This window comes from Drosophila suzukii, chromosome 3, assembly GCF_043229965.1.
Source record: "Drosophila suzukii chromosome 3, CBGP_Dsuzu_IsoJpt1.0, whole genome shotgun sequence".
Lineage (NCBI taxonomy): Eukaryota > Metazoa > Arthropoda > Insecta > Diptera > Drosophilidae > Drosophila > Drosophila suzukii.
In genome coordinates this window covers 21,535,946-21,559,898 of record NC_092082.1, presented here as the reverse complement: position 1 = coordinate 21,559,898, position 23,953 = coordinate 21,535,946, and the positions used below count along the sequence as shown (strand labels likewise).

Here is a 23,953-nt window from a genome sequence, read left to right as displayed (position 1 = left end):
TGTGAATGGCAAAGACGAAACCATTCTCTCTGCCCAAAAAAAAGTGAAAACAAGATTATTTCGATTTTGTATTAATTGTAGCACCAAATACAATTAATTAGGTTTACACTTAAGCATTTGGAGGCAGCGCCAGCACTAGACAAAGTTCAGCCGTAATCATGGGTTTGTAGACTCCAGGAATGGAACCTCCCACTCCAGCGACACCCGGTGACGATGTCTGGTCATAAAAATCGTACGTTCTTCCTCCAGGTGGGGTGCTCAGCTACTTTCGCGGATTGCTCGGCTCCCGGGAGATGCGCATCTTGATCCTGGGCCTGGACGGCGCTGGAAAGACCACCATCCTCTACAGACTGCAGGTGGGCGAGGTGGTCACCACGATACCCACCATTGGCTTCAACGTGGAGCAGGTCACCTACAAGAACCTCAAGTTCCAGGTCTGGGATTTGGGCGGACAAACAAGTATTAGGTGAGTGGGGGATTCTGGGGGAGGGGGTTTTCATAATCTGATAGGTAAGACATGCATATAATTAGGTTACACATATTTAGAAGCCCTACGGTGATTTGTTTGTCTTTCAATTTTTAATTTAAACTTTTTGAGAAGCAAAGTTCATGTTGTTGCATATTATTTCAACCACAGATTCGACTCAAGCCTTTCTGGCTTTTAATAAGTCATTCTTATATTATGTGAGTCAGCACAGAGGACCAAAAGATAAGGGAATATGATTTGTTTGGCGTGTTTTGATAACTTTTCTTAAAAATTAGGTTCATTTTACTTATTCTTTTTCACTTCCATTTTCGTAAGTTTTCAATATTATTTACATGTGTATGTACAAGAGGCTCTTATCATTTCCAAGTAATCTTGCTTTAGTAAAATTAATAAAGTAAAAATTTCCAAATATTTGTTTAAAAAAAAACAAAAACTAACTTCAAAGCCAAAGCGTAGAAAATAAATAATCGGTTTACAATCTCTAAATCCATTCCAGACCATACTGGCGTTGCTACTACAGCAACACAGACGCCATCATCTACGTGGTGGACTCGGCGGACCGGGACCGTATAGGCATTTCCAAAGATGAGCTGCTGTATATGCTGCGGGAGGAGGAGCTGGCCGGCGCGATACTGGTCGTCCTGGCGAACAAGCAGGACATGGACGGATGCATGACCGTCGCCGAGGTGCATCACGCGTTAGGGCTGGAGAACCTTAAGAACCGCACATTTCAAATATTCAAAACGTCGGCCACCAAGGGCGAGGGACTCGACCAGGCCATGGACTGGCTGTCCAACACCCTGCAAAGTCGCAAGTAGATCCTTAGCCAGTCCCCAGCAACCCCAGTCCCCTGTGTAAAAATGTGTGTCCAAAGCATCGCCAGCTAGGAATCGTCAACAGCTTTTTCAAATTGCAAATTGCGCAAAAATCCACGAACCGAAAGAAACTTTGTAATAACTTCTAGTAATATAATTAATAAATTATAGGATTAAACAATTCAGTAATTCATGCATTGGTTACCACTCGGCCAGGCCGAATCGCATCACCCGCTTCTCCTGATTGTCCAGATCCATGCGCACCTTTTGTCGCATGTAGAAGATGGGACAATCTCTGTTGGAGCAGATCACCTCCTCGTGCAAGGATTCCTGGCATCGCTGGCACTCCGTCCACAAGCGCGAGAAGGTCTCCTCCAGTTCCCTTTTGGCCCCCACCTCTTTCTGATAAAGCTCACTCATCCGGGGCTCGCAATGTGGACACAGGCAGGCCTGCTCGTAACCTTTAGGCATCAGGGATTTGCAGCCCAAGCAGGCGGTTTTCTTCGTCATAAAACCAGCTAGTCCACCCACTTTGGATGTTACCACAGTTCGCGTGCGAGTGTGCTCTCCCTTCAACAAAATGGACTCTGCATTATCCCCCAAGATAGGTTCGAAGATTCTCAGCAGCGGCTTGGACAACTGTTGCTCCAGATAGTAGGTGGCATCGATGGGAACGCTGTTCTCCAGCACATACAGCGGATCCTCAGCCTTTTGGTAAGCTGGTGTATTCTTAGCTGCCGCACAGATCACATAAGGAACTCGATCCCCCAGCTTGGGTGCCGTGCCAGGATCTCTTTTCTTCATCTTGGCGGCCAACTCAACGTGTGCCTGTTTGGCAGCGTAGTCCGTTTTGGCCAGCTCCTTTGTTATGACCAGATGAGAGATGTCTATGCGATTACAGAGAAGATCGGCTATCACCTGCTTTACATAGGCCACTGCGCCATCAGGGTCCCTTTCGATGAGTAGTTTCTGCAGGCAGGAGTTCATCAGGTTGGCCACCAGTGGTGAGTTATCTCTCCTCACGGTTTCGATGCCCTTGCAGTCCATTTTATCGTAGGTATCCGGTCGGGTAAAATACAATCCCGCATAGCGCTTCTTGTTGATCAGGAGGTACGGATAATAGACCTTCTCGAACTCAAGTTTGATAGGATGCACGAACTTGGAACTGACCAGCTCCGCTGCTTCGCGACCTAGCTCCATACTGCGCTCCAGGGTTTTTACTCCGAAATTAACCATCACGGAGTCTGTGTCTCCGTAGATAACCACTGCATTGTTTTCGTAACCATTGGCCTGCGTGTAGTGCGACTCCACTTCGTTTTTGGTCAACTCTATCATGGTGCGGCCGTATGCAGTAACGCTGCCAGAGATTTCCAGACAGGGCAACTTTCCCACCTGAGCACCAGTGAATCCGTACACTGAATTAGCTGAAATCTTCAAAGCCAGCTGCCTACCGTCCAAAACCTTGCGTTTGAAAGGATCTGTCTCCACTTTGAGGTCATTTTTGGCGCGCTTTCTGGCTGCCAAAAGGGACTCTAGGATCTCAGGCAGCAGGCCACGACGCACCTCAGATTTCACAAAATAGTTATTGGCAGGCGTGCGCTCCACTTGGTCGTCCTGGAGGTTCTCCTGCTCCCGCAGCTTCTCGCGAGTTCCACCTAAAACCAAGGTGGTGTAGCACAAGTTGTGCGCCATCATTATACTTGGATACAGGGAGGCGAAATCCAGCGTCGAGATGGGATCGGCATAGTAGCCCCTTTTTGGTTCAATCACAGTGGCCCCTTCGTACTGTTCATCCGATCCTTGAGATGTGTAGGAGGGCATGATGAATCCCTTGGTTTTAGCCTTGCGCAGCAGTTGACTCAAAACCTTGATCTGTTGTCCACGGGTGAGCAGGGATTCCAGCGGCACTCCTGTCACCCTGGCCATTTCCATGTAGTTAACAATGGCCATCAGCTTTTCAAGCAACCTTAACGGCAGGTAGGCGTCCTTGAGGCAGTACATCGCCAAGCGGCGACGTGTCTGCTCGTCTCCGTTCTGAAGATCGGTAATGATGCTGTGATGCACATCCTCCTTTTGCTCTTGCAGGAAATGATAACTCACAGCGTTGAGTGTATAGGAGCGAAGTTTGTAGTCGCGCAGCAACACAAACAGGAGATCGAAGGGAACTCTACCCTCAAAGTTCACATACTGATTCTCTCGGCGACCCATCTGCTTGGACTGCAGCATCTGTTCCTTGATCACCGAGCGAATGTTCTTGATTCTGCCAAGATATTCGAAGTTCTTAACCTTCAAATGCGCTGCTCGATTGATCAAGTAGGGAAAGTCAAAGTTGTTAATATTATAGCCGGTCAAAATGTCCGGATCGACTTCACGGACAAATGCAGCCCACTTGTCCAGCATCTGAGTCTCCTTATCGTGGCACAGCACCTGGCTTCCTATAATGGGAGCACACTCATTCAGGGTAAAAACATTCCTGATGAAGGGCTCTCGTTCTCCCTGCCGGATCACCATATTGGCTATCTGAATGACCGGATCCATTTTGGCCTCGGGAAAGATTCCCTTGCGACCAGCGCACTCTATGTCGAACGAGAGGATGCGGAAGGGAGCCACCTTGGACCATTCGCCCTCTGGCTCGTGGGAGATGAACCTGTCGAAAGCAATATCAACTTCGATCTGGCATCGGGATTCAGGCAGAGGCTTGCTCCGGCTGTTCCTCATTCGCCAGTGCCCTTTCGGAAGCTCAATCCAATTGCAGCCCACCACTCCCGTGTCCACCATGAAGCGGATGTCAAAGTCAATGTTGTTTTCGAAGGCGCGACAGTCCTGGAAGTCGATCTCCGACATGATAACCTCCTTTTTCAGCAGACGCGAGGCGGCGGCCACGAACCTTGGCAGTGTAACGGAGATTTTGATGTATCTCTGCTTCTTGTCTCCGTTGTAACCGTGTATATTCAGCTTCTCCACCAGTTCTACCATTAACACACCCTCCTGAACATTATCCTTGTTGTTGCGGATATCGGCAATGACTTTTTGATCCAAAGCTTTCTGTAGTTTTTCGCAGTGGTGCTCCTCGAACTGCCTGGGTGCTTCTATGTAGAAGTACGGACAGAAGCCGTGAACATGGCAGCACACGGAGTTGCCCTCCATGGTGACGCCAAACATGCGGACCACCGGCACGGGTCCTATTTGGGCACCTGGCATTCCCGGCAAAGGCTGTCCCAAGTAGTTTTCCACATCCAGCTGCTGGAACTCCAAACTATCCCTTGACGGGTCAAGTTCTGGGGGCGGTGGACGGGACCAACGCTCGCTGGTCTGCTGGTTCTCGGGACCGTCGCCCATTAGCAAGGTCTGGTCCATCTCCTCTGAGTTCTCAAAGGCGGCCAGCTCCGCCTCAAAGCCCATTTCCTCATCGTCGTCTGGGTTCCTGAGGGGTAAAACTTGTAATGCCTGGATTAAACTTGTAAAGGTTTTCCTACCTGGGCTTTTTGGCCTGGCCATTAGATGTTCCATTAAACTTGCGCTTGGCGTCCATTCTGGGTACTCAAATGTCGCAAAAATCGCAAAAACATGAGACAAGATGTGCTGATGCCAAAAAAATTAGGCGCGCTTTTGCAGGTGGTTAAAGTGTTACCACTTTTGCTTAAAAAAATATACCATAAATTGCAAAACAACGGTTTGTGAAATTTGATTTACAAATATATCTTTCTTTTATAAATTAATTATTGCTGTCATTATATATAAAACTAGTGCAAAGGTCATAGTCAAACGTCGTATAGCTCTTAAGAAATTAAAATAAATATAAAGAAACCGGCATAAAAGAAATTTAACTTTTTATATTTTATGAATTGTATTGTTAATGTATTTATTTTTTTTTAGATAGTATAAATGGTTCGAACTTAAGTTAAAAAAAAGCTAATTCAATCCGTTAAAAATAATTAACATAAAATTGGTTCCTAAAATGTCTTAAAAATACCACAGCTGCACTTTAAAAAATACCGAAAGAGTTGTGAAATTCCCCGTGGCAGTGCTGGAAAACGCGCCATTCAGTGCTATCAGCTTGTATCGTACCACCAAAATCGCTTGTAGTCCTCCTGAATTGGCAGGTAAAACGCATTAAACTGATTACCGCGATAGCCGTGCCGTCACCTGGAGATCCTTCCGAGAAAGGTGTCCCGCGATACGGAGGAGAACGCAGCTGCCGAGGAAACCTGCGGTGAAAATGACAAACCTGTGAATTGCCCGAAACAGTGCCTGGTGGGGGTGTCTCTCCTGCTCTCTCCCTCTCTCTCTCGCCATCCGCTCGACTCAACTCGCCTCACCCCTCTCGCTTGCTCGCCCGCTGGAAGGAGGGGGATGGACGGTTAATGTTACGACGAGCACATCGCAGTGTGAATCACGTTTGGACGACCCCAAGGGAACGGGAACCCAGAGAAGCCAGCGATGTACCAGAGTGCCTGCCAGGCGGCCACCACGGGCTCCTGTGTCCCGGGAACCGGCCAGCAGCCGGACAACGAGCGACAGTCGGCGCTGATCGCCCAACAACCCCCCACCGCGCCCGTGGAGCCCGACTATAGTGGCTTCGATATCGTTAAGGCCACCCAGTACGGGGCCATTGCCCGCGTCCGGGAGCTGGTCGAGTCCGGGTGGGATGTCAATCAGCCGGACAGCGAAACGGTCACCCTGCTCCACTGGGCGGCCATCAACAATCGACGGGACATCATCCGGTACTTCCTTGAGAAGGGCGCCACCGTGGACGCCGTGGGCGGGGAGCTGAACGCCACGCCCCTGCACTGGGCCACCCGACAGGGACATCTCGGTGCCGTCGTCCTGCTCATGGCCGCTGGCGCAGATCCGAGGATCAGGGATGCGGAGGGCTGCTCCTGCATACACATCGCCGCCCAGTTCGCGCACACTGCTCTGGTGGCCTACTTTATAGCGAAGGGCGTAGACCCTGATCTCCAGGATCGAGGCGGAATGACGGCGCTGATGTGGGCAGCATGGAAGGTGAGTTTGTTTCTGGGAACGCTGATACCACACTTTTAAGTGGTACATATTACGAATTTGTAAAACACATTCCTCTTTTGGTTTATCATTTAATCTATAAACATCTGGAATAATAAGAAAGTCTTGAATGGCACAGTTTAACTGAACTCTTTTATTCATTTGGGAGATTGATTAATGTATAATTATTCTAGGAAATACGCAATGAATGTGTAATATAAGATAAGAATTCAAAAATAAAATGCCATAGAAATTATGTTGAAAATGTCAAATTCTAAAAGAATGAATAAGCCATAAGTTTTTGTTTAGAAAGCTATATGTACGCATATTTTAGACAGAGGAAGTCTTTCTTAAAGCCCTATTTCTAAATGATGTTAGCTTAAGATATTTTAAATATTCGGCGTTACTAATGATCTAATTTTTAAAGGTTTGTGCTCTGGATCCCGTGCGCTTGCTGCTGACCCTCGGAGCCAACCCCGCCATGGTTGATTATACGCATGGAAACACGGCCTTGCATTGGGCCATCCTGGCACGCAATGCCACGGCCATTTCCACACTGGTGCTCAAGTCGAAGGCCTCGCTGGATGTGCCCAATCTGCGGGGCGAGACGCCGCTCTCGATGCTGGAATCCCAGACGGGAGCAATTTGGATAGGGGCCAAGGTGATGGACCGCGTGAAAGAGGCGGCGCTCACCTCGCAGCAACGGCGATCGCTGGTCTCCAAGCTGCGGCACGACAAGCGCCTGAGGTGGTGGTCCATGGTGGCATGTCCCTTCACTGCTTTCTATCTGGCTGGCATCGTGTTCACCGTGAACACGCTGTACATCATCAAGTTTTTCCTACTGGGCTGTTTGTACGCCATATTCCACACGATTGGCAAAGCCCTGTTTGATGAGCACCTGATGGCCCTACTGCCCCTGAGCGTTTACCTGGCCACCAAGGCCTGGTTCTATGTCACCTGGCTGATGTATATCGACGATGCTGTGCCGTTCACGGCCACCGTTTGCTTCCTGATCTCCTCGCTAGTCTTGTGGGTGTGCTTTCTCAAGTCATGGAAGGGAGATCCGGGCATTATTCGGCCGACCAGGGAGCAGCGATTTAAGGTAAGCACACTCTTCTTTGTTAATTAGATTAAATATGTCATTCTTATGAATAACTTAAGAGTAGTTCAATATATGTGACAACTTATTTTCCCCCATAGACCATCATAGAGCTTTCGGAGCGAGGTGGAATCGGCTTTGAGCCCGCCTCCTTCTGCTCCGGTTGCCTGGTGCGCCGCCCTATTCGGTCAAAACACTGCTCCGTGTGCGATCGCTGTGTGGCGAGATTCGATCACCACTGCCCTTGGGTGGGCAATTGCATCGGGCTAAAGAACCATAGCTACTTCATGGGATTCCTCTGGATGCTGCTGATTATGTGCGTCTGGATGCTGTATGGCGGCTCCAAGTACTATGTGAACCAGTGCAATGTGCAATTTGATGGTGAGTTAATCGGTTGATCCTCTTATGAATCCTTCTTATGTGCGAGTCACCCGCAGATTTTCTCGGTGCCATGCGGGCCATTGGCAACTGCGACGCCTGGGTAGGCTGGGTAATGGGTAACGCCCTGCTGCACATGTCCTGGGTGATCCTGTTGACGATCTGCCAGACATATCAGGTGATTTGCCTGGGAATGACCACCAATGAGCGCATGAACCGCGGACGGTATCGCCACTTCCAGGCCAAGGGCGGCCACAGCCCCTTCACACGCGGTCCCATCCAGAACCTCGTGGACTTCCTCGAGTGCAGCTGCTTCGGATTGGTTCAGCCAAAGCGGGTGGACTGGATGAACTACTATGACTACGATGCCCAGACGCATCAGACCATCGAGAAGGAGCCGCTGCTGAGCGTGGACTGCCCAGATGGAATGGCTGGCGAGCACCAGTACGTGTAGGATAAGTCCTATCGGGATGCGAAGACGCTTCAGATGCCCATCGCGCATGTTTAACAACCGACACCAAACGCTTTAGATAGTCCGCTAATGCTTTTTCTCTTTCCCAAAAAACCCACCCGTTTCATTTCCCTCAACCATTTTAATTGGTCCCGCTGATCTGCTGCAAAAATATATAAACCACGATTCGCGAAGAAGAATTCAACACAGCCAAGACAGAAGCGTCATCGCTGACCGATATCGGATGGACGAGTTGGGGTCCGGGCCAAGTACGGCTACCCTTCACTTAAGTACATATTATGCATGTATTACTGTAATTACTCTGTACATTTCTGCGTATTTCTTACTCTTCGATCATAAGCCGAAAGTACACAAAACGTTTTTGTCCTTTAAAGTATTTGTATACCAAAAACCTAAATGCAATCGTAAGCAAATGAACACCGAACAAATTTACCAATGCAACCATAATCAAAACCAGAGTTTGTTTAAGCGTGCAATATTCAAGATTCTATTTCACGTACTGAGATATTAACAAATTGTAAAGCGCACACAACAAAAGAGAACACCAAATTGAAACTGTCAACGTTTTAAGGTACTTGCATGGGGTGGACTCTGAGCGAAGTTTCTCCTAGATGGAATGGATAATCCGGCATTATGTATTACAGAAAGGCAAAATTAAAGTGAAAATTCAGGAATACGTACTAATTTACGTACTTTGAGACGCTACCAGCTCTCTAGGATCGAAAACTTCGCTTCAGCAACAGCACGCAAAGACCCTTAACATTTTAACATGGCAAATACAGCGAAGACAAAAATTAACCAATCGATCCCAAGCACTAGCATACTTAAACAAATAATGAATAAATTCTAATGCGATCCAATTCTAATTATGCACTAGTCTAGTCAGAAAATCATTTAAGTAAAATGTTGAAGTGCAACTACAGCCACAAAATCGATAAAATAAATTGCATATTTATATAAACCCATATAGCTATGAAATGATCTATTTATTATGTAAAAGGAATTTCAGCAACCTGAGAACAACACGCATAGCAATGAATAAAATATGTTGTAATTGTAACACGTTACTTAAATGCATTTAAATATTAATTCAAACGAAACCTACAAACAAATTTAATACGAAGAATCGCTAAGCAAACATTTTCAACTATGTACTAAATACAGATTAAACATACAACTTTTTCGATGTATTTTGTATTTGAGATTATACAAATGGAGATGGAGACGAAGCGATTTGCTATTAAAGTAATGTATATGTTTCAAATCCATTTTGTATATTCCTTTCGCTCGCATTGCTACAAAAATAAAGCTTTCAAAAGACTATATAAATCGAACAAGATCTAACATCAAGCAAGGCCCCATAAAGCATTGCGCATATTAACGTATAAACTAAGTGTTTTTTGGCCTATTTAATGAAAAATCAAGCAAATCAACCCCATTGCCTACATCTTTAGTTTAGCGGCTAAGTTCAAGACAAATATATTTAACTAAAGATATATAAATGAATGTATTAAATAGTGTGTAGAACGATGGAAATTGTGAGCTCGATGAAGTGTATGTGTATGTGCGTTAAAAACAAATTTGAATAATAAATAGAACTTTATTCCGTATTCAAAAAACAATTTTTTTATTTATGTTATGGCTAGCAACTTATGGCCAATATGTAGTAAAAATCCTTCCTTAGTCCGGACCAGCAATGTTTATGATGCTGTACCGATTTGATCAGATCTCTATCTTGACATACTGAGGAACGCATTCCCAAGGACAATACTAAAGAATAGGCCAATCATGAGATATGTAAAGGTGTCTTGTGGTTTAAGGACCCAAGGGTGCTCAAAATGACCAGCACTCAACCAATCAAGCAGTAGCCAAGTTGGGAACAGTACCAGGCGCTAAGTAGCACCCACTGTAGATGAGAATTCAGAGCTACACTGATCCGCCAATGCAGTGTCAGCCGAACCAACTACGCAAACTGCTACCATAAGCAAAGTTTTTTGACCTACTTTAGAATATACCTCATTTCACTATTCATTACACTAGATTTCCGTGTTCCAAGTAGTATATAAGCATGTATCAATTTAAGAACAAATCAAGTATCAATGCAAGCTATAACTTATACTTTCCACCTCCGGGAATAGAGCTCGTAATCCCCACGTTAGCTTAACCTCAGCGCAGATCGCGCATCGCCTGTGGTCCGGTATCGCAGTAACCATCGTTACCATTGTCGCGCCGCGATGGTCCTGCCATCAAAGCGTCCCCGTGCGTACTTCGGTTAGGCACAAACAGAACCCATTCGCAAGGACAACACAAAAGAATAGACCAAACATGCGATATGTAATGGTGTTTCGTCGTGCAAGGATCAACAAGCTCCTTTTAGGGATAACTAAAAGTCCTTGGAAACATGTAAACTTATTACGCTGGCACTGTTCCTTGATATGCAGCTGGGTACTAGATTTGAAGGTTCTAAAGAACAGCGTACCAGGCCATAAAAATACTGTTAGGGTGTGGGAGGATTATAAAGATAAGATAATTACTACCTCCGGGTAATGCAGTAGCTGAACGATGTATGTATATGTGGTCTCAAAATGGTGGAAACAAATTAGCTATATATGAATCAATGGGTTTGCGTTAATAAATGGGCTTAAGAAAAATAAAACGAACTCCGAATTGGGTTTTAATTTGTTTTTATTGTTTGATGACATAATATTTGTAGATTTTGAAATTTAATTTTTGTTTTAATTATTTTTTGTCGACATTGATGCATTACATTTATAGGCTCACTTTAAAAATAGAATTTCTTCCCTTTTATGATAAATTAAGTTAAATGGTTTTGCTTTTATTAAAAGTAAAACATTTAAATATACGCAATCGAAACACGTTTTCCCATTTTATTTCCGTGGTTAGATGCAATCATTTGTTTAGTTTTTGCTGCGGGTGTAAATGATATACAATACATATATTATTTTAGCATTATGTTAAATTTACTTGCTTGATTGCAAAAAATATGAGAATATCGCGCGTTTGCAACGTGCCAATTTTTGTTTCCTTCTATATTATTATTTTTAGTTTAAGCAAATTAAAACACGCAAAGGCTTATGCTCTAAATAAAAGATTTGTTGCAAAAGTTAGTTGAGAAATACAAGACATAGACATTACATAGAGAATAAAAGATTGAAAGAAGATCTGGACTGGTCTGTGAGCGTGTCGTGTGGTTTGGATAGCAATAGCGTCTTTTGTCTATATAATATATTTATCAGGTGGGATTTCGGCGTGGCCAGCTTGAGCTCATATATATACTATATAATGATTGATATTTGGTCGGAGTTGAAAGAAGCTATAGGTGTTTCATCGTTTACAATCAATTGCCGTCTTCGCATGCTAACACAGAATACAGAACGCGGCCGAAGTTGAAGTTCAATTCAAAGAAGTGTTAAAGTAGTCGTAAATATATATTGCAATGCGTTTCATAAGCGCACTTGATAAGAGGGGAAATTAACATAAATTGGTTAAAATATATAGATGTATAATTTTCATTTAAGCCTAGTACAATGTGTTGCAACTGCGCTTGCCAGAGTCCCAAAGACGGGAATTTGAATTTGCTCTAGGACAGTGGGATTATCTTAATACCAGATCGGATTGAATGTGAGTACAGATTGGGATCGAATGGAAATTCTGGTCCTTGGGCCACAGTCAAGCGCAGTCCCAGCTGTTCTTTATATATTAACTACGGACGCGCCGCAGACTTCTAGATGCTTTACAATGTGGCTTACAGTTAGCCCATTTCACCCTCTTGCAATGCAACTTAAACTCGTTTATATGCGGCCCACCACTCACGATTGACAGACATTTCAGGAAACCAGAATGTGATACGATGAAGCCTTCCCCGCGATAAACCCGATATACCAACTTTGACATTTGCCAGTGCCAACGATCAAGCGTGAGTGGGTGACCGCGTATAAACTTATTTCTTTAATAAATATACGAAATATTATACATGCCTTAGTGCTATAAACATGTGTAGACACGCCTTAAATATATATCCATGTATGTATATATAAATTTCTTTTAGTATACATATTATATATATATTTTGTTTTAAGTTTTCCTTTCTGTTTTCTCTTCTCCTCATTTTACTCTTAGTTATTTTTGTTTTATTTTCTTTTTTAATAAAAAATATATATAAATATAGCTATTTTGAATTTGATTTTATCTCTCTGCTCATATGTATAGTTATCATTTTTGTTTTATGCCTTTAAATCTTTTGCTTGCTCAGTTGGTTTACCATTAAATATGCTTACAGAGTTATGATTATTGGGTAAAAATAGAGGCTTATGTTTTGGTTTAATATACCCCTTAGACGGGGTATCGCAAAACGCAATAAGCAATTAGCAGTTGTTTAAAAAACAGAAAAAAATAATAATATTTATAATTGGTAGAGCAAAACAAGAATAAATAACAAATGTGCCGTGTAAATAGGGTTCTGTAAAAATTATGTATATCATATAAAACTTATGCTTAGCCTAGGTGTCGAGCGGGGTTATAGTATATAGCAAATGGTAGTTGGTTTCATCTCGTCTCCCCGTTCTCTTGCGACCTGGGTTAATGAGTGAAGAGCTTGGGGAAGGGGCTGTTTGTTTGCTTGCTTATCGGCTTGCTTGGTCTTGTAATATGTATACAATTTATCATATATTTATAAACATTAGTTCCCACTGATGTTACGTCTTTTGCAGCAGCTCGCTTTGTGGGCTGGTCGGACTTGGCTGTTGCTGCTGGTTCAACATGGTCGGAGCAGACAGCGTGGTTGCCTGGGTAATAACTGTCGTGGCAGAGATGGTCTGTTGCTGCTGCTGCTGTTGGTGCTGCTGATGCAGCTGGTTCGGCGCCTGCTGCAGCTCCTGGGGATGCTGCTGGTTGGTCTGATTGTTCAGCGGCTGGTTCGAATTGCAGAGCACCGAGTAGACGGAATCGACTTTGCTAAGCTTCTCAAAGAGCGGGATCAGTTCGCGCAGTTCGCAGTCGGTCACATCGTCGAACCAGGATTTTACAGGAACCTTTTTAAAGAAAATAAATAAATAAATATGGGGCTTGTGCTTTAAATGTTTTCTTTACTTACTGCATTGTCTGGATGAAAGATATAACTGGCCGGTGAGTTGTCGACAATGACAATCTTCTGAAGATCCCGCCCCAGACGATTCAGATCCTTAATGTAATTACCCCTGTAATAAACGCATGATTCCCTAAACAGTCTTGCACGAAACACATTCCATCTGAAATTAAAGTTTAACAAATATTTCAGTAAGTAAAATTATTAAATTTTAAACTAAAACTGTATTTAGTTTGAGGTCAACTCACTTGTCTAACAGATCGGCAACGGGATCTGCATATTTGGCTAGTGATGCTGTAAACAAAACGCACTCGTACAGTTCACCCATCTTCTGCAGAAACTCATCCACATGCGGTCGCTTCAGAACGTACACCTGATGTACGGTTCCATCGATCTCCACTGGAACTATGAAATCAGCATTCGGTATGGGCTGAAAAGTACAACACACACATTATTAATAAGAGGAATATTGAAGGATCCTCTAGATGTACTCACCTTAAAACTACTGTGCACTAGGGTCTCGTCCAAATCGATGACCATGCACTTTCTGTGCATATCGGTAAGCCTAACCTGAGGTAGTAGGTACCTTTGTTGGTCCGGTAATGGTGGCGGTGTTGTTGAACCATCGATTTGTGTGCCATTCTGGTTGGTTTTCGTTCGATTTCGTCGCCAGCAGCAAAGCAGAGATTGGAATAATCCTCGCTTCTGTGGCTTAAGGCGATCCACGTCGTCTGGAGATGTACAAGCAAATGGTTTCATTAGTTTTACAGAATTCATATCGGAAATAAAATGTTTAGTTCCCCAGAGTTTGGTATGAAAGGAAGAATGATTTCTAACTGTTATTTTATAAGTTTGATATTTTGCTATAAGTCATCTTATCATCATATAAATAATGAACTAAAATATCTTTAATGATATTAGTTTTCATTTCCATAATTCAATTTAATATTTGGTTCTTTTAACGTTTAAGGTTTACAAATTGTAAGTTCAATAAACAAACTAATCTGTAGTGATTTATGTATTTAAGATCATCATAAATCTCAATAGGGATTTCCAATTAAAAAATACATTCTTTCGGCTAAACTTCCTATATTTTAATAGAAATTCCAAGCATTTTCCTGATGGCTCCTCCATTAATTTCAACAACATTCTAGCCGCCTCATAAAAACTTCTCGCACAGTATTTAAGACCCCTAAATACGCCCACGATGTTTTCCCATACGTGCGTCTATATTTTCATTCCATTTTCGTACAAATGTTTCGCCTTGCTCGGATTACTATTTACAGTTTGTGCCCCATAATGACATAAACATTGTCTGTTTTGTTTGCTACATTTGCATAAGACAAATATAGATCTATTCCAATTTCTATATCTGGTTAATACTGCAGTACATGCAATGCAGACAATTTGTTTTAGTTTTTCGCTTGGCCGCCAGTCTGTTTTGGTTTGTGGTTTGTGTTTTTGTGCGAAAATGTTTAAAAATAGAAGTCAAAGGCAAAACTAGAAGGCAGCAACACTGCGCGGCGAGGGGATGTGTGGTGTGGGGTTGGGGGTGGAAAATGCGTTTAATCGATGGGAAATGCTATAATTGCATGCGAACACAAACAAAGTAGCAGGTAGAGCGAGTCAGCAAGTTACAGTCCAACTTCAACATTGAAAACACCAATTATAATGGTAATGAAATAAATATTTATATATTACATGTTCTTGTCATGGAAATAATAACAACATTTGACAGTGTTTATAAAGCTTAAGAGGTATTTTTAAAATTTTTAGAAGTGATCTAAATCTTACATTTTCACGAGGCAGAAAACAGTAAATTGTTTTAAGCAATTACTAGCTTAAAGCAAATACGGAAACTACCTTTAAAACATAAATTCAAAGTTAATTGCTGTTTCTGAGAGCTCATAAAGATATCTTTTAAATTTCAGTATTACAGTTTTTATACATATACGAAATGGTAAAGAATTTTTATCAAGGGTTATGTTTGTGGGTTTGAATTTTTTGAGCTAAATCAGTTGTATTACTTTTTAATTTACAGCATAACATTTTATAGTTGTTTTTCTGGATTTTCACATATTTAATACAAAAATTCAAATACAAATTAATCATTTGCATAGTACTCGAAGTAACTTTAGTTCGAGTTATAGTTGTTTGACTGTAGCAGATAGAACGAGTCAGCGAGATAGTTACTTGGATAGATAGATAGATGAGTAGAAGGTCACAGGTTGACCTTTAAGCTGGCTCGGGGCGCGGCCACCTTGGCTAAAAGGGATAGGGGGGTGGCAAAGTGGAGTGCCAGGGTTAGAGGATAGCGAAAATGCGTCCGTCCGCAATTTGCATTGTATGGCAACAAAAGGAAACAGCAGTCAAACATCACTTAGCAGGGAAAACAAGCTTCAAGTCGGTGATGTTTGGGGTGGTGGGTGGCAAAAGAGGTGGTGGTGGTTGGGGGCAGGAGGTGGGCGAGCGTCCTTCTTGCTGGCTAAGCTAGACGTAACGGTTCATTGAACCGTTAGCCAAGTGAAAACTGAGCTTAGGATGTGACGAGCTTTTTCTTTCTGTGCTGCTCTTTTTACCATACCCTTCTTTAAGGTATAAGAACTACTTTACAGAAAATGCAACCCATCAAAATATATTTATCAATTTAAATTCATATTATATGTGGTTTTTTGAAAAAAATCTAGTACTATTTTCACATCTATTTCAAAATACAAATAATTAAACCCAATTTAAAAAAATTAACTTAGGAATACTATTTTTAAAGTACATATTAATTTATCACCAGACTTGAAAGACCATGAACAACAAAGCAATAAAACCATTAACAAATCAACGTATTTTTAGCATTGGTTAAATAAAAAAAATATTTATAAAATATCTTGACAAAACTATTTGACTTTTGAAAAAGGATGTTCAAACACCCTAAGATCTTGCTTAAGGGACAGGTTCTTTGGATCGTAGCTTGCATAGAGTGGTCTAAGGGTACAAAGGGTACTTAAACCTCACGTTCCACTCTTGTTCTTTCCTAATGTATTTTTTTCCTCATAGAACCCTTGCAAGTGAAGTGCAAATGCACTTGAATATTTTATGAGCGTGTGCTCTTGTTGTAGTTGCTGCTACTTCTCTAGCATAATGAAAGCTTTTTCCAGCGTCTGGCATTTGTAATTATTAGGCAGGTGAACCATTCGCCTCAGCCCCCTCCCCACTCTTCCGTTCTTACCTCTCAACTTTTTTTTGCATAACTTTGCATAAAAGGGGCCGAAAGCCAACCCGAAACACTCAACTTGTTGAAAACTGCTCTGTATCCTTGCTGATTATTGATAGGCAATCTATATTTGGGTCGTCGATGGAGCAACAGCTCGAAACAACCCACTTCCATCCATTCCAAGCACCCACCCACCCACAACATCACACTCAAATAGGCTTTTGTCCTATTTTTAAGGTGTTTTTGTGTGGGCAGTTCGCTTTGCATTCTTCTTGTGCTCGTTTCCAGACACATTTAGATGACCATATTTATAACTCATTATTGGGGCAACAATCTGTCTTGTCTCTTCGAGATTCTGTTTTAATAGACACCCAAATATGGACCGAAAGTATGCGAAACGAGTCGGTCACGTTGGAATTATTATTAAATATTTCAATGGTTTCGAGAGCAATTATTTCTGTCAGGTTGCCTTTGATGTCCACAAATCAAAATAAATGGTAAAAGGAAATGGTAAGATTTAATACTTTTAAACATTTAAATAAGATTGGGATTGGCGTTTTTCCAAGTGCATTTAGTGCTTGAAGATATGAATACTCGATAAATGGGAACTTTTGTTAATAATTGTATTCGCCTTATAACTGAACTAAAGCTATTAATGTTCCAAACCAGTTTTATTACCATACAAATTATACCCGACTTGTATTATAGCAATGCAATGTTTATAATGTTCCCCAGTCTACAACAATTACCTTATATAAAAGAATCTTGAAGCAAAAAAGAACAATAAGAAAAAATATTTAATACAGGGTGTATCAGATAATTAAAGCACAGATTTATGTAAACCAATAAAAAAAATCATGCAGACAAGGACGGCAGCAACTACAATCGGTGTACTAATTTATGCAAATGCGAGTCCTTCTCCGCCAGACTGTTAAACGGCCTCACGCGTCAATTGGGCCCGATCTTCAGGACAACCCGCCAACCTACAGATCCAGAAAAGCCAACACACCCGTCTATATGTACCTCCACTGATGCGGAACGGCAATGGCAATTTTAAAAGATTTTCTTTTGTTATAATTTGAACACATTTTTTTGACAACTTTCGGTTCTGTTGGCGGGCAAGGTCTTTTTGGTGTCAGATAAGGAGAGGGCAACACGTCAAGGGGGGTATTATTTGATAATTAATTTAAAGCAAATAAAAGAAAAATTCTTAAGAATCGAGAATATAATTGCCCACATGCCCCACACACCACTGAAACTTTTTTATTCGACTCTCGGCCACAGACGCTTATCTAATCAAAATGTTTGTTATCTGGTGGGGGGCACACTATGATATCATTCTTGCCGATTCCAAGAGCAACAAAAATGCCACACAGTCTCGACCTTCAGCATATTTATGAAGCTTTTTTTGTTTTCTGTTTTTTAAACTTCAAGATAGAGGCAGCTTAACATTTAAGCTGTAGCAAAAGAAGATGCAAACAAAGTTAATGGCACGTGATATAAATGGGCAAAAAAGTGTCAATGAAGACAGTAAATATCAACTAAAGGAATACACTTTTGAGTACAGTGTTGGCATTGTTCTGGGTCATCGACGCAAGATTATACAATAATCACTAAACCAATAAAGTAACAACAGAGTTTCTCTCACTGTACCTGTTTAAACACCTGCCTTACAATATTCGAAAACCCAATTTGCTATCTCCCTTATAAAGATGGCTTTCTAGAACTGCAGCACCCCAATCCGGCCTTTGTTTTTTGGGGGTTGGCCTTTATTTAACCCCCATCGTAGTTCAACGAACCTATATCCACCATGGAGATAAAATCTCAATGTACAGAACTTGCTGACCTTTATCGATTTAAAAAGGAAAAGCTTTAGCCATCATTTTAAAAGTGTTTCTCGACTGTTGGCATTAGTATATAGGAAATACCATCACTAAAAATCTTTTGCACGCAGTCCGCTCATCTTGGGCCATATATAATATTATTTTTTCGATAATTAAGCATTGCATTGCATCTGTTCTCTGTCTGTTTCGTGTATTTCAGGGCCCAAAAGGCCGTAATTTAAATACACTTTTGAAGAGGTGGAATATTATTACAAGTAGTATGTACTTTCTCAATTCAAAAAGTCAGTCCCAAACACATAAAAGTAGATCAAGAGAGAATGAAATAAAAATCTACATATTTTAATGAGTCTTGCCCATTTTATTATGAACGTTATTCAACATTTGATTATCACTTTATAACTATTTGGGGTGCGAGCAATAAATGCCTAAAAAATAATTGTGTTTATACTATAGAATAATAAAATCTTTAAATAAAAGAATTCACACAACTTCCCTGACTCTCGGTTATTTTTAGATTACCTAATAATTGCATAATATAAAATGTTTATACATTTATATTATAAATATTTCAGAACGTGAAATAAATGTTTATTATTATCTATTTTCGGATTAGGGCTATAAATGCAATAATAAAAATTTCAAATACTTTTGGTATTACCATAAGTATTAAAACAAGTGATATGTTTATACAAAAACATGTATAAACATATCCGAATTTTACTGTAGAAATTCGCCATTTCGAGCGATCCAGTTTTTTCCATTTTCTTCAAATTTGTTTATGATCAAGATCTTTGAACTCAATTCGCATTCTTCAAATTAACAATTTTTTTTTCTATTTTTAGACTTGCTCAATAAATGTGAAAAATTATAAATATTCAGAAAAAGGGCCTTAAATCGAAGAAAAACACGCTGTCTCTCTGTGTGCGTGAGCAATTTGGCTTCCAAGACCTTGAGAAAATTGAAAAATCACAGCAGTTCAGCTGAGGCGCCTAGAAATGAGATACTAGGAGAGCATTTGCGTTTGCCCATAAAAACAATATAGATGTATTTATAAGCGAGGGTGACTCAAAGGGGGAGGGGGAGGGGCGGGGAGGCGTTATGGCGAACATATATCTATACTAATATTTATACGCGGTGAGGCAAAGCAAAAAGCACTTAGGCGGCGGCACCCACTCTCAAATAAAGAAGAAAAACATATTTCAACTGTTGCTGCTCGTTTGCCGGTTTGCCCCTGTTGCCGAGCTCTTCGCACTCCTACTGGCCCCTTACACCCACTCGCTCACACACAAAAAACAGCTGAGATCAGAATAATAGAAGTGGATTTTTTAAAAAGAGCTTTGGAATCACATCTTCCCTTAATGTCTCAACTTTTATGAACTAGAAGAACAAGTGTTTTACAATCCTCACATTTACTATTCCCGAGTTTTACTGAAACTAGAAAGTAAAAGTAGATCATAATCAGTTCATGGTTTGATTAAAAATCTCTACGCCAGTGATTGTACAAGATTATAAATATAAATTGTATAGATTGTGTCAAGGACGGTTTTTAAAGGAATTAATAAAAATAAATATTCTATAGCACCTCATACTAAAAGGCATGTTTTAAAATATTCATAATTCAGTATTTCACACACTAAATATAACTCATAATAAAATATCCGTTTTTCATCAGAGACCAATTAGTATTTAATCTACAAAACAAGTCAAAAAGGATCCTTCTTTTAATCAGTGTACTACTATCTTGACCGCAAGTGTTTCTACATACTGCTGTGATGACGTCTCGCTTATTATCTCACGCTCTCTCAGTTGCTCAAAGCTCGACTAGTAAAAACCGCTTAGATTCCTATTTGGAACCCATTGGGATAACTTGATTTCAAGATGTAGGCTCCTGAATTGAGTTTCAATATATGTAGCTTGTGACACATATAGATCAGCCGTCAGATAAGAAAAAAAATTCATTTATTTGCGCCAAAATGGCAGCAGCGTCGATCAAAATCAAATTCGAAATCAAAGTGAGCGAACGACGTCGATTAACACCTAACCGCAAATATTTTCTACATTATATATCAAGTATAGTCTGTACATGTGTGGCCATGTATAAAAGGTGCAGTGGCGACCGCAGATTAGATTAAATTAGTTATTACTTTACTTTAAGGCGTTCGTCGCGGTTTTTTCAACACCCAGCCCAGCCCCACCCTCCTTATTTTTCGCTCTCTGCACGGAAAAAAAATTGAGTATCTGAGGTCCAGTAAATATTAACATTGGCAATTATACTTATCTTCAATTACAGAGTTAAAAATACACCTCCGATAAGAAAAACCAAATTCAATTTCCACGGCTGTCTACTTAAATTGTATATTTTTTATCACAAAAAATGTTGTCTAAAAGAAAAAATAAACATTGCTGGTCTCAAATTCCAAGTAAAATATTTATTACACACTAATTACATTTTTCTATGTGTACCTAGGCCGCTCTCTTTGGCTCTCACCATTCATTTATTCATTCATTCATTACAACCATCTCGCAACCTTTAAGCTACTCTTTTGTTGTTCGTGTGTTGCTTTGTTTGTTTGTTTGCATCACTGTGAGAAAAAAAAGCACTCGCAACTAGTTTTATTGTGGTCTTTCTCTTTGGCTGTCTCTCCCTCTCTTTATACCGGTTTTCCTCTATTTTTTCTTAACTTTTTTCGTACGTTTTTTGCTGCTGGCTTTTACTGTGCAATTTAATTGGCAGTTTCTATTGTTGGACCCTCGAAAGTAAACATGCAAAGGCAGTTAAGCAGTTAAACGAGCGAAAAGAAAATAAAGTAAAATTGGAGAAAAGAAAAGGCTTTCGTGTCGAAATTCCATGACGTCACAAGCGCCGAAAGACGTCATCAATTGATTACAGGTGGGAGTGGGCCAGTGGGTGGCAAGTGGGCGATGGGCGGTGGGCAGTGGGTGGCGGCAGAGTTGCAACTGCGTCGCAAAATAATTCAGCAACCACAAAACGAAGCCAGCAAGTGGTTAGATCACTCACAATGGCCAACGAACAAGAAAACACTGTGTGCTGAGTAAAAAGGGGGCGAAACAAACACAACAGCCATAAGTGGGGTGAAAATAATACCATTATTAACTATTATTATTCATCAGAATGAAATCCTGAGTAAATTTATTTAGTTTAATGCAAATTGACGGTGGGTAACAATGATAGAATAAAGATTTTAGGACAGATAAAATTTAAAAATTCATTTTCTTTGCTTTCTTAAATTGTTTGTCTGAGAGATACACAAGTGCTTAAATGTTGTAAACCACGTCAACTCTTGTTAATGGGATAATGCTTTTAAATAGAGTACTTCATTAAAAATACATTGGTATAGTAGCTATCAGGTTACACTGCTAATCGAATCGAAGTATCTTTGTTCTACTTATTGGAGAAATTATAAGTATTTAATTTGTTGTAAGATTATAATCATTAAAGGCGACTTAAGAACGTACATAATGTGTACTACACATAAACAAATGATTCACTATATTTTAGTTATATTTTTTATTAAACATTTCTTTGCTTTGCTTTAAACCTTTTTAAGCACCTTTGGTTCTTTTATTGAGTGCCTCCTGTATAAATTATAAAAAAAGGCCATTGCCATTTAATTTGTCGAGACTTACAGAAAATACGACATATGTACAACTAACTATTCCCACGATTATATTGACCGCAATTGGGTGAGCACGAAAGGTCATAGGGGTGTTGGGGGTTATTTTTGGGGGTACGGTGGGTGTTGGTTGGGTGGTAAGTGGAACGAAACTTCTTGGCAGCGGACAAGTGTCCTTTCGTCTTTGTTGTGACGCCTTTAAGTAGCGATGAGTCATGAGTGGAGGTCTATAATGGGTCTGGGTTTTCCCCGATGTCCCCCTTTTTTTCCCCCGTTTTCTCACCTTTGTCATTGGGATAGCTGGGATAGACGTTCAGTTGCTCGTCGTCGCGGGAAACTTGCGTGATTATTGATGTTGCATCCATTTAAGCACTCGGTTTGTGGCTCCACTTCGCTTAACAGGTTGATATCTCGGAATCGGAATCAGATCGGTTTCGGATAGGATAGCTGCAAAATGTTGCGCACACATGAGAGATACATATGATATGACAATTATCGCGAGATTTTTTCATGTTTCTCCGAATATTGATGTATATATATATGCCATATATAACACGTATATATACATAGCTCACACACACACATGCACCAATTGATAGCCTGCCCCAGACAGTGGAATTTTACAATTACGCTTTGGCCGTCCGTTCGCTTCGTTTTATTTCTCGATGCAAATGGGTTTTCCCTTTGATATTCACCTCGCTATTTATCGCTCTCTCTCTCTCTCTCTCTCCCTTTCTCTTTCGCTCTGTTGCACTTTCGCCTTTCCGTTTTTGTTTGTAACTTTAAAACTTTGAAAAGATTTTAAAAAACACTTTCTTTCTCTCCTTTGCTCTTGTTTTTGGTTGCGCTCATTCTTTTACTTCTTTATCCGCGTCTGCTTTTCGCACACAGCTTCGCAGCGTTTTATTTATAAACGCCCACACAGACAGAGCCACACTCACACACGTACGCACTCGCACGCACACTTGCTCGGCCGCTGATGTTTTCGTTATTTGTCGTTATTTAATTTTTCGCACTCGTTTTCCCTGCTCGCATCTTCTTGCCATTAATTAATCGCGCAAAAAAACAAAACGCGTGTGTACAGTCGAAAAAAATTAAAGTTTTTAAAAAACAAAACGTGTGGAATAGTGTGACTGCGAGTGTGGATAACGCCAAACTGGCTGGCAAAACGCATGCTAAAAGTTGGTATATACCGCTATACCCTGCAAGCAAAAGGGCGATATTTCTATCGCCTGTCGTCCAGGAGTCACTTCTTAGTAACTTCTGCGCGATAGAAAGACGATAGTACACATTTTAGAAAAACAAAATTAATGAAAAAAAACAAGCCATAAAAAGAGGTCGCGGTAATTTTCCATTACCCCTTTTTTTCTGAAAATTGTTTAGTCTTTCTTTTGACCCACGCTATTATTTTTCGCCCGAGCGTCATTTCGTTGCGCGATTTGTCTGTGTACAGTGCTGTTTTGTATCAAATGTGTGCGTTTTAAAAATATTGCTTTGTTTTTTTCTAAATGTTATTAATAGCTTAACATATTTAAATATCCCATTCAACAAAGGGTGCGAAATTACGTGCTTATCGTGAGCTGTATGATTATTTAAAGCTATTTACGGACAAGCTATCTGTGGACATTACTTGGCGTTTAACTGCGGAGAAACCCAGCATCCAACGATTCTCAACACATTTCATTGTAAAAGGTAATGTCTTCTAGTTTATTTTTACTTTGACTGAACAAAAAATAATTTTTGTTTCTGTTTCCTTTAGAAATGGTTATTAATAAATTTCTTATGTCGACGGAGCTGGACCTAAATAACATTGATCAGCAAAATCTCCTACATGCCAGTGACCGTGTATACAAGCGGACAAAGCCCTTATACACAAAATAAATGCACAATATTGAAAGTATAAAAAAATA

At 40.8% G+C, this 23,953-nt stretch overlaps 4 protein-coding genes and 1 long non-coding RNA gene across 6 annotated transcripts; 3 read left to right on the top strand and 2 right to left on the bottom strand.

Annotated features, from left to right (window-relative positions):
* The first annotated feature begins 2 nt into the window (after nt 1-2).
* Nucleotides 3-1,491, top strand: Arl1 (ADP ribosylation factor-like 1). Its single transcript, XM_017079743.4, has 3 exons — nt 3-162; nt 250-466; nt 984-1,491. The coding sequence occupies exons 1-3, from the start codon at nt 159-161 to the stop codon at nt 1,303-1,305; spliced, it is 543 nt and encodes a 180-aa protein (XP_016935232.1). The 5' UTR covers nt 3-158; the 3' UTR covers nt 1,306-1,491.
* PolD1 (DNA polymerase delta) lies at nt 1,435-4,939 on the bottom strand. Its single transcript, XM_017079741.4, has 2 exons — nt 4,779-4,939; nt 1,435-4,726 (listed from the first exon to the last, which is right to left on the bottom strand). Exons 1-2 carry the CDS (start codon nt 4,832-4,834, stop codon nt 1,504-1,506), a joined length of 3,279 nt encoding a protein of 1,092 aa, XP_016935230.4. The 5' UTR covers nt 4,835-4,939; the 3' UTR covers nt 1,435-1,503.
* A 398-nt stretch (nt 4,940-5,337) lies between these two features.
* On the top strand, nt 5,338-9,217 carry Hip14 (palmitoyltransferase Hip14). The gene is made up of 4 exons (XM_017080045.4): nt 5,338-6,306; nt 6,731-7,405; nt 7,504-7,783; nt 7,840-9,217. The coding sequence occupies exons 1-4, from the start codon at nt 5,743-5,745 to the stop codon at nt 8,232-8,234; spliced, it is 1,914 nt and encodes a 637-aa protein (XP_016935534.2). The 5' UTR covers nt 5,338-5,742; the 3' UTR covers nt 8,235-9,217.
* A 1,702-nt stretch (nt 9,218-10,919) lies between these two features.
* hzg (CTD small phosphatase herzog) lies at nt 10,920-23,135 on the bottom strand. Its single transcript, XM_036815212.3, has 6 exons — nt 22,739-23,135; nt 22,327-22,490; nt 13,852-14,087; nt 13,605-13,786; nt 13,366-13,519; nt 10,920-13,303 (listed from the first exon to the last, which is right to left on the bottom strand). Exons 2-6 carry the CDS (start codon nt 22,406-22,408, stop codon nt 12,968-12,970), a joined length of 990 nt encoding a protein of 329 aa, XP_036671107.1. The 5' UTR covers nt 22,409-22,490; nt 22,739-23,135; the 3' UTR covers nt 10,920-12,967.
* LOC136116987 (uncharacterized) lies at nt 23,092-23,940 on the top strand. 2 transcript variants are annotated; one of them, XR_010654150.2, is made up of 3 exons: nt 23,092-23,224; nt 23,597-23,735; nt 23,803-23,940. It is a non-coding gene; the product is annotated as an uncharacterized lncRNA (long non-coding RNA). The 2 variants fall into 2 exon arrangements; XR_010654149.2 differs by having other exon boundaries at nt 23,103-23,224; nt 23,565-23,735.
* Nucleotides 23,941-23,953: the final 13 nt, after the last annotated feature.

Bases quoted from the DNA above. Each gene is read 5' to 3' on its own strand.
- Arl1 (XM_017079743.4), top strand. The intron at 467-983 runs GTGAGTGGGGGA...AATCCATTCCAG, and splicing joins GGCGGACAAACAAGTATTAG to ACCATACTGGCGTTGCTACT.
- PolD1 (XM_017079741.4), bottom strand. From the start codon at position 4,834: ATGGACGCCAAGCGCAAGTTTAATGGAACATCTAATGGCCAGGCCAAA. The intron at 4,727-4,778 runs GTAGGAAAACCT...TTTACCCCTCAG, and splicing joins GGCCAGGCCAAAAAGCCCAG to GAACCCAGACGACGATGAGG.
- Hip14 (XM_017080045.4), top strand. From the start codon at position 5,743: ATGTACCAGAGTGCCTGCCAGGCGGCCACCACGGGCTCCTGTGTCCCG. The intron at 7,406-7,503 runs GTAAGCACACTC...TTTCCCCCATAG, and splicing joins CCAGGGAGCAGCGATTTAAG to ACCATCATAGAGCTTTCGGA. The intron at 7,784-7,839 runs GTGAGTTAATCG...AGTCACCCGCAG, and splicing joins GTGCAATGTGCAATTTGATG to ATTTTCTCGGTGCCATGCGG.
- hzg (XM_036815212.3), bottom strand. From the start codon at position 22,408: ATGGATGCAACATCAATAATCACGCAAGTTTCCCGCGACGACGAGCAA. The intron at 13,787-13,851 runs GTGAGTACATCT...TGTACTTTTCAG, and splicing joins TAGTGCACAGTAGTTTTAAG to CCCATACCGAATGCTGATTT. The intron at 13,304-13,365 runs GTAAGTAAAGAA...TTCTTTAAAAAG, and splicing joins TCTTTCATCCAGACAATGCA to GTTCCTGTAAAATCCTGGTT.